This window comes from Nannobrachium achirus (genome assembly GCF_963921795.1).
Source record: "Nannobrachium achirus genome assembly, chromosome: 4".
NCBI classification, from domain to species: domain Eukaryota; kingdom Metazoa; phylum Chordata; class Actinopteri; order Myctophiformes; family Myctophidae; genus Nannobrachium; species Nannobrachium achirus.
The window spans coordinates 792,501-809,010 of record NC_137813.1 but is presented as its reverse complement, the minus strand read 5'-3'; the positions used below and the strand labels follow the sequence as shown (position 1 = coordinate 809,010).

At 42.1% G+C, this 16,510-nt stretch overlaps 1 protein-coding gene across 1 annotated transcript in view; it reads left to right on the top strand.

Moving 5' to 3' along the window:
* Nucleotides 1–16,510, top strand: part of hdac5 (histone deacetylase 5) — a 72,275-nt gene that overhangs the window by 15,763 nt on the left and 40,002 nt on the right. Inside the window, 10 exon segments of the mRNA XM_080724828.1 lie at nucleotides 137–187; nucleotides 485–585; nucleotides 2,449–2,510; nucleotides 2,512–2,536; nucleotides 4,295–4,409; nucleotides 6,008–6,154; nucleotides 7,496–7,615; nucleotides 9,184–9,332; nucleotides 11,017–11,168; nucleotides 11,338–11,485. Of these exon segments, the coding sequence (XP_080580954.1) occupies nucleotides 137–187; nucleotides 485–585; nucleotides 2,449–2,510; nucleotides 2,512–2,536; nucleotides 4,295–4,409; nucleotides 6,008–6,154; nucleotides 7,496–7,615; nucleotides 9,184–9,332; nucleotides 11,017–11,168; nucleotides 11,338–11,485 (1,070 nt within the window).

Genomic DNA, 16,510 nt, shown 5'->3' with positions numbered 1-16,510 from the left:
AAGAGAGCGCTAGCGCTGAACATTACTGGTACTGCACCTTAAATATACTATAACTATACTAGAACTATAGTTAATGTCATCAATACATCACTGGTACTCGCAGCTTAAATATACTATAACTATACTAGAACTATAGTTAATGTCATCAATACGTTCAGAAAGAGAGCGCTAGCACTGGACATTACTGGTACTGCAGCTTAAATACTGTACCTTATCAATACCTTATCAATACATCACTGGTACTACACCTTATCAATACATCATCAATACATCACTGGTACTGCACTATAGTTATCTTCACGCCAGCCTTGCAGCAGGGAAGAGCAGAAGGCGAGTTCCGTAGGCGGGGCTGAAGTGCAGATAACCACCATAAGGCACGCCCCTCCAGTGTAATATTGAGATTATACAACACAAAGAAAACACGTCAACTTCATTGTAATTAAGATATTCTCTCTCTCCCTGGCTCTCTATGTCTCTCGCCCAGTGTCCAGTGCTCCAGCCTCCGGTCCCAGTTCTCCCAGCTCCTCCAGCACCACCATCTGTGAGAACGGAAACACCGGCTCTGTGCCTAACATCCACTCTGAGGTAATAGAACTACCCTATGTTCTGAGGTAATAAACTACCCTATGTTCTGAGGTAATAGAACTACCCTATGTTCTGAGGTAATAAACTACCCTATGTTCTCTAACATCCACTCTGAGGTAATAAACTACCCTATGCTCTGTGCCTAACATCCACTCTGAGGTAATAAACTACCCTATGCTCTGTAACATCCACTCTGAGGTAATAGAACTACTCCTATGCTCTGTGCCTAACATCCACTCTGAGGTAATAAACTACCCTATGTTCTCTAGCATCCACTCTGAGGTAATAAACTACCCTATGCTCTGTGAGGTAATAGAACTACCCTATGTTCTCTAGCATCCACTCTGAGGTAATAAACTACCCTATGCTCTGTGAGGTAATAGAACTACCCTATGTTCTCTAACATCCACTCTGAGGTAATAAACTACCCTATGCTCTGTAACATCCACTCTGAGGTAATAGAACTACCCTATGTTCTCTAACATCCACTCTGAGGTAATAAAACTACCCTATGTTCTCTAACATCCACTCTGAGGTAATAAACTACCCTATGCTCTGTAACATCCACTCTGAGGTAATAGAACTACCCTATGTTCTCTAACATCCACTCTGAGGTAATAAAACTGCCCTATGCTCTGTAACATCCACTCTGAGGTAATAAACTACCCTATGCTCTGTGAGGTAATAAACTACCCTATGTTCTCTAACATCCACTCTGAGGTAATAAACTACCCTATGATCTGTGCCTAACATCCACTCTGAGGTAATAAACTACCCTATGCTCTGTAACATCCACTCTGAGGTAATAGAACTACCCTATGTTCTCTAACATCCACTCTGAGGTAATAAAACTGCCCTATGCTCTGTGAGGTAATAGAACTACCCTATGTTCTCTAACATCTACTCTGAGGTAATAGAACTACCCTATGCTCTGTGCCCTAACATCCACTCTGAGGTAATAAACTACCCTATGCTCTGTGAGGTAATAGAACTACCCTATGCTCTCTAACATCCACTCTGAGGTAATAAACTACCCTATGCTGAAATAATTATTATTGAGAATTTTTAGAAAAAAATATTTTACAAAAAACATACTTAATTGTGGAAAGTGATTCCCAGCGATCTATTTTCCAATGAGCATGTGTGTTTGTACATGAAACGTTTGGTGACGCTCCAGTTTTGTTTTCATCTGGTTCCTGATGTTTCGCGGCTCAGCCGTTCCTAAGCGTTACGTATGAGAAAACCCGCCCATCTGCCTCTGATTGGCCGACCGAATTTCCGCTTCTGTGACGCATAGGGAAGAATTCTGTAAGATTATATATTTTTTTTTAGACCAACACCCAGAGCCTTTCTATGTCTATGGTTACACGTGAAGAGGAGTCTACCTTTCTATGTCTATGGTTACACGTGAAGAGGAGTCTACCTTCTATGTCTATGGTTACACGTGAAGAGGGTGTCTACCTTTCTATGTCTATGGTTACACGTGAAGAGGTGTCTACCTTTCTATGTCTATGGTTACACGTGAAGAGGTGTCTACCTTTCTATGTCTATGGTTACACGTGAAGAGGTGTCTACCTTTCTATGTCTATGGTTACACGTGAAGAGGAGTCTACCTTTCTATGTCTATGGTTACACGTGAAGAGGTGTCTACCTTCTATGTCTATGGTTACACGTGGCTCCATTGAGGCGTTTATATCTTATCTGTGAATGAGCTGTCAGACTGAGAGCATTATCATCATATAGAGTAATGCATTATGGGAATTGTAGTCCCTACATCACTCCCGGTGATCTCTCTCTCTCTCTCTCTCTCTCTCTCTCTCTCTCTCTCTCTCTCTCTCTCTCTCTCTCTCTCTCTCTGTGTAGTTGAGGTCTCTCCACCAGACGGTCTCTCCTCTCTACACGTCTCCCTCTCTTCCCAACATCTCCTGGGTCTGCAGCAAACACACACTCTGTGAGTACACACACACACACACACACACACACACACACACACACACACACACACACACCACACACACACACACACACACACACACACACACACACACACACAGATGGTTGTTCATTCCAGAGACAAGCTTTATGTTCTGTCCATTATTATTATGATCAACTCCTCTCACACAGCACTCCATAAAGAGTAGATCATTTTTATTTAAACTCAGCACAAAAAGAAACTTGATTCGTTCCATTATATCTCCCCTTTAATAATACCATAATGTATTGTGTTTTATATCATTTTTATCGTTGATTCGTCACCTTTACAACGAGGTACAGCTTGTAAGCATTGGGCATTCGAGGAATGAGCTACACATCCAAACGTGTGGGTAGCGCCGACCAAAACTTTGCCAAAATGGCCTGCAATACTGTTCTGCTGGCATTTACTCTTGTTTTGGGCTCCCCTGACACTGAGCTTGAAATTAACGAAGTGTAAAAATTGCCAATATGTGTTGTTTTTTATTTTCCTTATTACTGTGGGAGAGTGCAATCATTCAATGCTCCAAGCAACAAAGGTGAACACAGTATTGCAGGCCTGCCAGGACTTTTTGTGCATGGGTTTTCTGACTGTTGGAGGGGCGCTACTTGGTTGTGTTGCTCATTCCACGAATGCCAGATCCTTACAAGCTGTACCTCGTTGTAAAGGTGAAGAAGCAAAAATAAGAATGATATCAAACACAATACCATTTAGTAGGGGTGTAACGATACATTTTAATAGCGATTCGATACATATCACGATACATGGTTGACGATACGATACATGGACGATATTTGTTCATTCATGGCGATACGATACGATTCGATTCAATGATTTAAAATCGATATAGTAACTATTTAGCAAAGACATTAAATATGTGTAAAAGGTGTGGCTAGTGCAGGTTTTTAAGGGAAACATGTATTATTATTGATATAAATAAGTAAACACAGTGATTATCTGCCAAATACATGGACATTGTATATTGACAAACCTGCACCTTGACATGAACCCAGAGATCACACACATTTATCGATAGACCAGTGTAGCTATATGGAAAGGAAAAGTAAGTAAACCCCTCCTTTTCATTATTTCTTCTTAAAAATGCTAAATACAATGCACAAGTAGGTAGTATCGATACAATCGATTCTTTGCACTGCCGATTCGATACGATACAAAATAAAACGATACGATTCGATTTTAGCTGTTTTCATTTCGATATACTTCGATTTTTTAAGTTAAAAACGATATTTCGATACAGTTACTATATCGTTACACCCCTACCATTTAGCATAATTAAAGGGGAGATATAATGGACCGAATGTGGCAAATTTTGCGTCGGCGCTACCCAAACGTTTGGCTGTGTAGCTCATGCCTCGAATGCCTGATGCTTACAAGCTGTACCTCGTTGTAAAGGTGACGAATTAACGATAAAAAAGATATAACACAATACAAATTGGTATTATTAAAGGGGAGATATAATGGACCGAAGTCAAGTTTCCTTTCTTTTTGTGCTGAGTCTAGATTGTGATATTAAAGCTACGGCTAGGGTAATGTGCACAACATTAATATCCTTTAATATCACGATTCAAATACCTACTCTTATGGAGAGCAGTTGTGGATAGCATGTTTGTGTGTGTGTGTGTGTGTGTGTGTGTGTGTGTGTGTGTGTGTGTGTGTGTGTGTGTGTTTAAAGCTACATGTTGTCAGTAACCATGGTAACCCCCCCCCCCCCTCCAGCCCCCCCAGAAGCTCTCGGCCCAGCAGGAGGCGGAGCTTAAAGCCATCCAATCGATGCGGGCGGGCGGGCCTCTGACCGGGAACTTCCTGTCCTCCACCGCATCACTTCCTGCAGGTAACTGTGATGCCCCACGTACTAGAGATGGTATAGTCTGGGTGGTTAGGGAGGTGCCACCTAAGGCTACGGTCACACAGTCGGCTCTTCGGCTCCTGAGAGGCTCGTACTCGCGCCTGGTGTAATTCCATATCCTATCATCCTCGGCTGTTCCTGTGAACCCCGAGCTGCATTATGGGAGAGTCAACATGGCGCTGGTCAGAAGGACGTGTAGTTCTTTTGACTAGCGCGATTTGCAGAAGGACAGATCAAGGAATACCCTACAGTACTCAACATGAGAACAATAATCATGGGCGTTTCAATGGGGTGCCAACATTTGCATTTCTATGGGAGAAAGGTGTGAAAATCGATGCCAGGTAGCAGGAATGTGCATGAGTGTGATGACTCAGATGAGGGAGAACTGTATAAATGGGTGCTATAGCCCTCACACACTTATATCAATGCCCATAAACATGCATGTGCAATAACAATAATATGAATTCCACAGTAGGCCTATCCAGCAAATATAAACATTAGTGCACAACCTGAAACTATAGACCATGTCTCCTATTTCAATGTATTACTATTAATTATTTTTTCCCCTGTTGTTTTATTTTTGTGACTGCTTTTTTATTTGTCCCCTTTTGTTACTGACAATTCTGTTCTTTTCGTCTCTTTCAATGTTATATGAGTACAAGTAGGCTACAAGTGGTTCCTTTGTAAATTAGCCTAAAAGCTACAATGATATCCTTTTAGTTGGGCTTGTACCAGTGATTTGTACTGTCATGAACTGTACTGTTTCCTATGCAACCTTCAATCAATCAATCAAACCAAATATGAACCCCAGCTCTGGGGGGGAATAAGCAAAAATAGCCAATCTACAAGCTCACAACGTGTCGCTCTGCGTCGCGTTGTGAGCTTGTAGATTGTCTACTTTTTTGTTAAGATTTATATAAATAAAGCAGTCAAAGAAACGTGGGTCCGTTTTTACTGAGAATAGAGGGTTTAATAGGCTATATGTGATTTCCATCATTAATTATTAATGACAGATCCACATGGTTATTTATGACAATAACATAGATGTTTAGTTTTTATTTGTTTTTTGTAGCCCACGTTTGTGTGTGATCATGTGTAACTGAGTTAATAAAAATATATATTTTGGATAGTAATATCATTCTGCTGTTCTTCCTAATATGCTCACATAAGCTATTCAGTGGGGAGAAAGAGTGGAAATTGGTCTGGCAATTCAACAACAATAAGGATGTTTACATTTATTGAAACACTCATGCATGTGTCTGGCCGTTTGTTTTGAGTTAGTTTCCATACATTCCCTCTGTATTTGGGGAGCTGGGTGACTGAAAGAAAACTACAAGGTAAAATCCAGCTCCACAGGACGTTCTGTCCCATTGGATAGTGAGCATCACTGCCGGGTGATAGTAGAGCAGTGCTGAACCATGAACCCCCGGCTCGTGGCCGAAACGCTCGGCCGGAAACGCCTCCGACGCGTCCCCGGTGGAGCGCGATACGTCATGTCCGTATTTTCCCTTAACATGGGAGTGAATGGGGGTTAGGAGCCGAAGAGCAGACTGTGTGACCGTGCCCTAACTCTCTCCCTGCAGGTGAGCAGGGTGGGGCCTCATTGGCTGATTGCCTGATGGCCTATGGAGTGCACCTGGGCCCGGTGCCTCCAGTAGGCTATAAAAGGCCTCCCCTCTCTAGTCTGCATGTGAGGTCCAGAGGAAGCAGATGTGTTCCTTCCAGCTCCTGTGTGCTCTCCACCATGCCCCTGTTATGCATCCTGAGTTCTGTTTGACCTTACTTTCCATGCAACACCTTGCATTACACCATGTCTCACACACCCACACCTACACTACTGATCACTGACTCCACACTCCATTGGATCCTTACTGTTAAGTTTGCTGACATGCTCCTTAGTTCCTGTTCTAGGCCTTTACTTTAATAAATATACTATTGTTATACTTTTGACAACGTCTCCTCTCCCCTTCGTTTGTTACTGCTTGAGCCAGCTGTGACATAACACATCAGGGTTCTCCATATATGGGCATGAAAGGGACACAGACAGACAGACAGACAGACAGACAGACAGACAGACAGACAGACAGACAGACAGACAGACAGACTTTTGGCCTACGGACAGACCTGGGCGGAACCCCCGTTGCTCTCCCCAGGTTGGCAGAGGGAGTGTAGCGCCCAGGATTACGTTGGATAATGGGTTACACAATCATGGGATAAAAATGTACAATAAAAAAAATAGATAACGGTTTTGAGATCACAATGAAATAAAGCTGTAAAGATATTATAGTATGTTCCATGTTTGATATTATTGCATTATTCATGTTTAATTAGAAATATTATATTATGTCATGTTTAATCGCGACCGAAGGTTGCGCTTTACCATGAGAAATGTCACAGCTTGTCCGTGTCTGTGTAGACGTGTGTGTACACATGTTATGGGTTGTTTCCCTTGACACATCACTTTGACATCACCTATGTAATAGTCCATATATGGGTATTCCCCAGAATCCCTTTTATGCCCATATATGAAGATCCCTGATGTCATCGATATATATCACTGGCCAGATGGCCAAGACATGGCCCATATCTGTGTGGCTGGTTCAGATAGGGATCTCCATGTATGGGCATAAAATATATTGTATGTTGTGATGTCATGGGAACCACTCTAACAGAAACATGGAGATCCCTGATGTCATCAATATTAAGCCCACATCTAACAGGACTTCATATGGGAATGCCCATATATGGAGGAAGACAGCCCATATCTTTGTGGCTGGTTCAGACAGGGATCTCCATGTATGGGCATAAAAGGGATGTACTATATACAGTACAAGGATCTCCATGTATGGGCATAAAAGGGATGTACTGTATACAGTACAAGGATCTCCATGTACCATGATGTCGCCCTGAGGCGTCTTACTAGTTACTTGTATAAAGATATTCAAGTACATCTTGAATATTTCATGTTTAATGATATATTATGTGTATTTTGTGTGTATTCTATGTGTATTTATGTGTATTTTGTGCGTATTGTGTGTATTTATGTGTATTTTATGTGTATTTGTTCTAAGGGGCGGTGCTTGATGTGGACACGTCCCCGGCTCCGCCCACCCTTAGCTCCTCCCACTCCTCTCTGACTCCGCCTTCTCTGCTGCAACACGTCCTACTGCTGGAACAGAGAAAACACACTGGTAACACAACTAACACACACCAATGATACAATGTACACAACATAACTACACACTGATAATACACTGTAACACACACCAATGATACAATGTACACAACATAACTACACACTGATAACACACTGTAACACACACCAATGATACAATGTACACAACATAACTACACACTGGTAACACAACTAACACACACCAATGATACAATGTACACAACATAACTACACACTGGTAACACAACTAACACACACCAATGGTACAATGTACACAACATAACACACACCAATGATACAATGTACACAACATAACTACACACTGGTAACACAACTAACACACACCAATGATACAATGTACACAACATAACATAAACCAATGATACAATGTACACAACATAACATAAACCAATGATACAATGTACACAACATAACATAAACCAATGATACAATGTACACAACATAACACACACCAATGATACAATGTACACAACATAACACACACCAATGATACAATGTACACAACATAACACACACCAATGATACAATATACACAACATAACACACACCAATGATACAATGTACACAACATAACACACACCAATGATACAATATACACAACATAACTACACACAGGTAACACAATGTACACAACATAACACACACTGGTAACACAATGTACACAACATAACAAACAGGGTCCAGATCCAATAAGCAGTCAGCAAGGCAGAGGTACCAGAAGGTACCAGAGGTACCAGAAGGTACCAGAAGGTACCAGAAGGTACCAGAGGTACCAGAAGGTACCAGAAGGGGCAAACATCGTAGTCTAGGAGAAAACAAACAGAGGTCAGTCAGGGTTAGGGTTGAGACACTCCTTGAAGGCTTGAATGCAAAACGATCTGGCAAGAGCTGAGAGCTGGTTGGAGACTGCAGGCTTAAATACTGTTCACACAGGGAGGACCCACACCTAGACACACCCACACCTAGACACACCCACACCTAGACACACCCACACCTAGACACACCCACACCTAGACACACCCACACCTAGACACACCCACACCTAGACACACCCACACCTAGACACACCCACACCTAGACACACCCACACCTAGACACACCCACACCTAGACACACCCACACCTAGACACACCCACACCTAGACACACCCACATCTAGACACACCCACACCTAGACACACCCACACCTAGACACACCCACACCTAGACACACCCACACCTAGACACACCCACACCTAGACACACCCACACCTAGACACACCCACATCTAGACACAACCACACCTAGACACACCCACACCTAGACACACCCACATCTAGACACAACCACATCTAGACACACCCACACCTAGACACACCCACACCTAGACACACCCACATCTAGACACAACCACATCTAGACACACCCACACCTAGACACACCCACATCTAGACACACCCACACCGGTCAGACTGTGACACCAATGATACAAACTTCTCTCTCTCTCTCTCTCTCTCTCTCTCTCTCTCTCTCTCTCTCTCTCTCTCTCTCTCTCTCTCTCTGCGTCTCTATGTCTCTCTCTCAGTTCCAGTGTTCAGTCAGTCGGTCTTGTCGCCGGGGGAACGAGGAGGGGGCGGGGCTTGTCGTGCGGTCAAACTTCCTCGTCACCGACCGCTGTCTCGTACCCAGAGTGCACCTCTTCCCCAGACGCCACGCACACACCGCCACTACCAGGTAATACACGCACGCACGCACGCGCGCACGCACGCACGCACGCACGCACGCACGCACGCACACACACACACACACACACACACACACACACACACACACACACACACACACACACACACACACACACACACACACACACACACACACACACATGGAGGTTGTCCAGGGTGTTTTAGGGAAGGAGAAGAGTCTACAGACGTGTCAACTTCACACATCCTGCTACAAGACAGTTGATTGGCAGGGGATTGGCAGCAGTGGCGTCAGTTCAGCTAAAGCTAGGGTCTGGCAAAGATGAGTCCTCATGGAAAAGAGGCTTTACATTTTGTATAACACGGTTCTATTGTGAAAACAGCAGATCTACATGCTCACAACGCCTCGCAGCGTGAGGCGTTGTGAGCATGTAGATCTGCTATTTTCACAATGTCTGAAAAAAACGAGTTTTGTCAGTTTTTTTTACACAGGTTTCTATGGTTTCTTGGGCTGGATATGGCAGCCTGGAACGGTTGTTCAAGTGCAGCTAAACTTGGCATGTTATTAAACGTGCCACAATTAACAATAATGCATTGCACCTGTGCAGCTGACCTGCAGAACCTGGGAATATACCATTCTGTCAAGATGGAGAGAATACAAGTGTGGAGAATATAATTATAATACCTTGTTAAAGTGACCATTTTGTTACATTTTGCATTTGTAGTTATTTTACTGTAATTTAACAACATAATAACCAGCGCAGATAGACAAAGAGACATTCATGGATTTATATTTAAAAGTAACTTTTATCTTCCCCCCCTGGACCCAGGGTATGGCAGCTGCATACCCCTGCCATACCCAACTGACGCCCCTGATTGGCAGAACATTGAGCTTGTAGATCAGCTATTTTTGTTATTTGTATGACCTTCTCTGACTGGCCTTTGTGAGTTTCAGCTGAAGTTCTGCTCCATCCTCCATAAACATTAGAAAGACAAGCAGGGAAATATATAATATATATTATAATAATAATAACAAAGCAGTGGAAGAAAATGCATTTGCAGGAAATGTTCAGGAAAAGATCAGTAAATACTGAGTTGAAACGGAACATGTAGGGTTTTTCAAAGTGGGTGACGGGGCACCCTGGGGTGCTGTGACGGCAGTCCAGGGGTGCCGCCAGATAATTGATAATATTTGGAATTAACGTGAAGAACAAAGTTATTTTCAGTCAGTTCTAACAAAATGTAGATTATCTCAACGTTTTCCTCGCAACATAATCACTAAAATATCGTCACTGTCTGGCAGAAACCTCGTATATCCAAGTTTCAAATGTTTTCGTCTTTTGGTAAAGCAAAGCCCTGCTTCATCATACAAGACTGTCGCACAAAACTAGCGAAAACAGCAGATCTACAAGCACACAACGCCTCGCATCGCGAGGCGTTGTGTGCTTGTAGATCTGCTGTTTTCACTAGTTTAGTACATTTTATAGATGATAAATACAAAACGAACGGTTTTGGACATACAAGGTTTCCACCCGACAACGACGATATGCTATAAATATAAGGTGCTGGGAGTGAAAATTATAATGTAGGGGTGCCTCGGACACAAACACCAGGGTTATTAACTCTTTAACTGCCTCCCCTTGATGACGTTGATACGAGTCGTCTCTCTCATAACGTTTCCATAACGTTGACCAAAAAATGCATCCGTCTGTCAGATTCTGTCCAAGGGGGCGGAGCTTGCCATGCCACCGCCCACCCACCCAGAGGAGACGGAGGAGGAGCTAACGGAGACCAATCACATGCAGGAGGAGGAGCTAACGGAGACCAATCACATGCAGGAGGACGACAGAGAGGAGGGGCTTCACAGGTAGCCTGTTAGCATGCTAATGCTAATGTTTTTAGCGTAATAATAACCTTTATTAGTCATTGGAAACAATGTGTCAACCCGTTAGCATGCTAATGCTATGCTAATGCTTCTAGCATAGTAACCTTTATGACTTGACCCGCCTCTATTAATTAATCTTTCGACCAATCAGGTTGCAGAAGGAGGGCTCGGACGACGCGGCCCCTCCCCCGGAGGAGTGCGGGGGCGTGCACGTGAGGGGCGTGCACGTGAAGGGAGAGAGCACGGAGAGCGAGCTGGACGAAGACGAGGAGGAGGAGGAGGGAGGAAGATACTCACAGGTCTGTCTGTCTGTCCATGTTTATTATTAGAGCAGGGGTCTTCAACGTTCTACACTAGAGCTCTTTGCCAAAAATAGCCGATCTGCAAGCTCAGAACGCCTCGCAGCACGAGGCGTTCTGAGCTTGTAGATCTGCTAATTTTGGGAAAGTGGTTAATTTAAAAAGGGAGACAAAAAGTTTCTATCACACAAAGATTTGGAGGTCCCCCTGTAGTAACTCTGAGGACCCCCTAGGGGTCCCGGACCCCCTGTTGAAGACCCCTGTATTAGAGGGTTAGGATCAGGTCCCGAGGGAAATGAGTCTTGGACACACAGGCTGCTACATCAGGGGTCTTCAACAGGGGGTCCGGGACCCCTAGGGGGTCCTCATAGTTACTACAGGGGTTCCTCCAAATTTTTGTGTGCAAGAAACTTTTTTCTCCTTTTTTATATGAACCGCCTGCACCCTAGTGTCCTTATTCTGAGAACTTTAGCCAAAAATAGCAGATTTACAAGCTCGAGGCATTGTGAGCTTGTAGATCGTCTATTTTTGGAAAAGAGGTTTGGTGTAGAGGGGAACAAGAGTATATAGTGAAAGGTCAACTGAATTGACAGTTCAGGTTAAATATCTGAAAACACAAATTGACATGAATCCAAAATACACTGACGATTGTGCTGTCAAACAATGAAACTATATGGAATCTATGAACAGGTTGTGGGTTTTACCGTCAAGACCATCCCGAAACTCCCTACTCATTGTCCCTGTTTCAGCACCATACAGACAGACAGCTCATTGTCCCTGTTTCAGCACCATACAGATGGAGAGCTCCTTATTCATGTTTCAGCACCATACAGATGGACAGCTCCTTATTCATGTTTCAGCACCATACAGAAGGACAGCTCCTTATTCATGTTTCAGCACCATACAAATGGACAGCTCCGTATTCGTGTGTGTGTGTGTGTGTGTGTGTGTGTGTGTGTGTGTGTGTGTGTGTGTGTGTGTGTGTGTGTGTGCTACATAACATACAAGACAAACAATACAAGTCTTCATCAAGTCCTTCAAACCAGTATTCAGAAAAAAAAAGTCTTCTTTGTGCCACCACAACTGAGATGGGATGGATGCCTCCATAAATCTGAGCTTTACCGTCAAGACGATCCCAAAACTCCTTACTCATTGTCCCTATTTCAGCACTATGCTTAAGGACATCTCCTTATTCATGTTTCAGCACCATACAGATGGACATCTCCTTATTCATGTTTCAGCACCATACAGAAGGACAGCTCCTTACTCATGTTTCAGCACCATACAGAAGGACAGCTCCTTACTCATGTTTCAGCACCATGCAGACAGAAGGACAGCTCCTTATTCATGTTTCAGCACCATACAGAAGGACATCTCCTTATTCATGTTTCAGCACCATACAGAAGGACAGCTCCTTATTCATGTTTCAGCACCGTACAGAAGGACAGCTCCTTATTCATGTTTCAGCACCATACAGAAGGACAGCTCCTTATTCATGTTTCAGCACCGTACAGAAGGACAGCTCCTTATTCATGTTTCAGCACCGTACAGAAGGACAGCTCCTTATTCATTGTCCATGTTTCACCTATAGAGGATATTTATTTATTTTATTTATTTGTTTATTTGAAAAGGATCCCCATTAGCTGATACCGTAGCAATCCGCTAGTCTTCCTGGGGTCCATACAAAGATATATTACAAATACAGTTTTAAAAAGCAATACAATAATAAAATAAAAAACAACAACAACACAATAAAACTACAACAACATTAAATTGCATTAATTCACATCAGTACATTAACTCAATTACTGCCGGGCGCCGCAAGGTGCCGCTAGAGTGCCAGCCATTCTCCCGTAGACATTCACTATCACATCCGGGTCCCCAGCCTGAGCTGGCTTGGCTATACACTGGAATGAGTGCTATGCTAGCGAGCCGGAGGAAGTTAGCTTTCAGTTAGCAATCGGCTATGTAATTTTTTAGAAGACCGATCTAAAGTTATTCAGCCGCCAAAAAAACTTTTCTGCTGGCCTCGGAACACAATCCGGAGAAAATCCGCTGTAAAGATGTGTTTTTCTATTGGAGTGGGCGGCGTGGCGCGGCCTTTTTTTCCCATTACGGGCCATGTAAACAGAATCGCGGCCTTGTGCTAGGATGCTAAATTAGACCGGGGCTTCGTTGATGCCTCCGATTATTTAATTCATTTTACTAAAGGAACCGGAAAATGTCGGTTCTAGCAATCCTTAATACGTCTTGCTGAAACAGCGTTTTTTTGGGGGGGCTCTAAACTTTTTTCTAAACCATTTTCAATGGAATAAATCATCGGGACAAGTAGAATGGCTCGTTGTGAAGCGGTGGAGGAGCCAGAACCACCCACGTCGCTACTAGCAGCTCAGGGTAAGCGAAATAGATTCAAAAATTAGTATGGGAATGGAAAAAAGAACCGAAATTATTCGGTTCGAGCACTAAATGAGTTAATATGAAATAACTTTTACAATTTAATTTATCCTGAAGCTATTTCTAACTGCTTTCCAGTAAATACCTCAGCACTTTTTTCTTAAAGGCTGATTTATTTTGAGTTAGACGAATGCTCAAGGGTAATTTGTTCCAATAGTCTATGGCTCTATAAATTACAGTTTTTTTCATTGAATTAGTGTTTGAACTAGGTACAATAATATGCTCATTAGCAGCATATCTAGTATTGTAAGAATGTCTGTTATTACAATAATCTACCTGGTCAAACAGGAACAAGGGAGTCTTTGAATTAATAATACAACAGAGAAATGTTGCCAAGCCTGAAGAAATCCTTTGCTCAATGGTGAGCCATGAGAGTCTGGAGTGCATCTTTTCAATACTAGTTCTCATAGAACAGCCCAGGACAAGCCTAGCCGCCCTGTTTTGTGCAACCTGTAATTTAGCGAGATTTGTCTTAGATGCACATGACCATACTGTTGAACAATAATCTAAGTGACACAAAATTAAAGATTTTGAAACTTGTCCCAGGATACTAGAAGGTACATAAGATGAACACTTTCTAGTGACTGCAATACCTCTCCCCATTTTACTAACTATTGTATTTATATGCTCAGTCCACGATAATTGACTGTCCAGGACAACGCCCAGCAATTTAGTGCTGTCTACTTGTTGTATGGGCTCACCAGCTATAGATAAATTAAGTTTAGGTGTATCTGCCAATTTGTGTCGTGTCCCGAAGACAATACTTTTAGTTTTGGATATATTTAAGACTAACTTGTTTGTATTTATCCAATCATGTACTATTTTCAATTCCCTAGACAAAACTTGATTTAATTCTAGGCATGAACTTGCAGTATAATGTACAGTGGAATCATCTGCGTACATCGTTATACCTGCATTATTCACAGCAGAGGGCAAGTCATTAGTAAAAATTGAAAACAGGAGAGGTCCTAGACAACTTCCCTGAGGAATCCCACATGATAACATACTATCTTCAGATAAGCTCCCATTATAAAAGACCTTTTGTGTTCTAGAAGAAAGATAACTCTTCATCAGAGTAATCGCAGTTTGATTAAAACCATAACACATAAGTTTATCAAGTAGAATGTCATAATCAATAACGTCAAATGCGGCGCTGAAATCTAACAAGACCGCACCTGCAATTTTTGAGTCGTCAATCCCCCTAAACCACTCATCAGTCATTTGAATAAGAGCTGTAGCAGTCGAGTGACCCTTTCTATAGGCATGTTGATATTTGGTAGTCAGACCATTGTAGTTAAAATAATCCTGTACCTGAACATGAATAATTCTCTCCATAACTTTGCTAAGTGCAGGGAGAATACTTATAGGTCGACTATTTGGACCACAGAAAGGTAACCTACTATCCTTAAGGAGAGGAATGATTTTTCCCTCTTTCCACATTGTAGGGTACACCCCACATAGCAGACATCTATTAAATATATGACACAAGGGGCCTGAAATGTGATCTGCAGCAATATTTAACACCTTACTGTCTAGATTGTCTGCACCTGTACACCCATATTCAGGAAGAGATTTCAGCAGTTTTTTTACATCACTCACGACTACACAATTGAAATGAAACATGCAACTTTTACCATACATTATTTCATTATTTATCAGGTCGCAATGATTGTGATCCGTGCCACTTAGATTCTGCCTCAGATTGTTCACCTTATTGATAAAAAAGTTATTAAAATAGTTAGCAATATCCTGGGGCTTTGTTAAAAAAAACCCATCAGATTCCACAAATGAGGCACAAGCATTTGTCTTTCTTCCCATAATTTCATTCAATGTATTCCAGAGTTTCTTACCATCATACTTAACACAATTAATTTTCTGCTGATAATATTCTTTCTTCTTCCTTTTGTTCAATTTTGTTACTTGATTCCTTAGTTTACAGTATTTTAACCTGTCGTCCAATAAACCAGATTTTACTGCCACCGCTTTAGCATCATCTCTCTGTCTCATTAAATTCTTTAGAGGTAAATCTATCCATAGGGCAGTTTTAGTTTTAGCTGTGAACTTTTTCATAGGAGCGTGTCTATTAAGAATTTCCATAATTATATTCATAAAAGCAGTAAGGGAAACCTCTGGATCGTCATTACTGTACACCGCATCCCAATTAACATTTTTAACATCCCCCACAAAATGATCATTGTCAAATCTATTATATAACCTTCTATAAACAACTCTGGCCCTTGCTTTAGGAATTTTCGCCTTTCTACTGAAAGCAACTACATTGTGGTCAGTATAACCTACTGGTACAGATATTGGATTAGAACATAGCTCAGGGACATTAGTATATATATGGTCAATACATGTAGAGGAAATATGACCTGCTTGATTAGTGAAAACTCTTGTAGGCAAGGAAACAATTTGTGATAAATTACACACACTCATTAGTGATAATATATTGTTCTTCCTTGGACAGTTACTGGCTAACCAGTCAATATTCATATCACAAAGCAAATACATTTCAGTTTTAACATCAGATACTCTTTCCATCATCTCACATAGCTGAGTGAGATAACT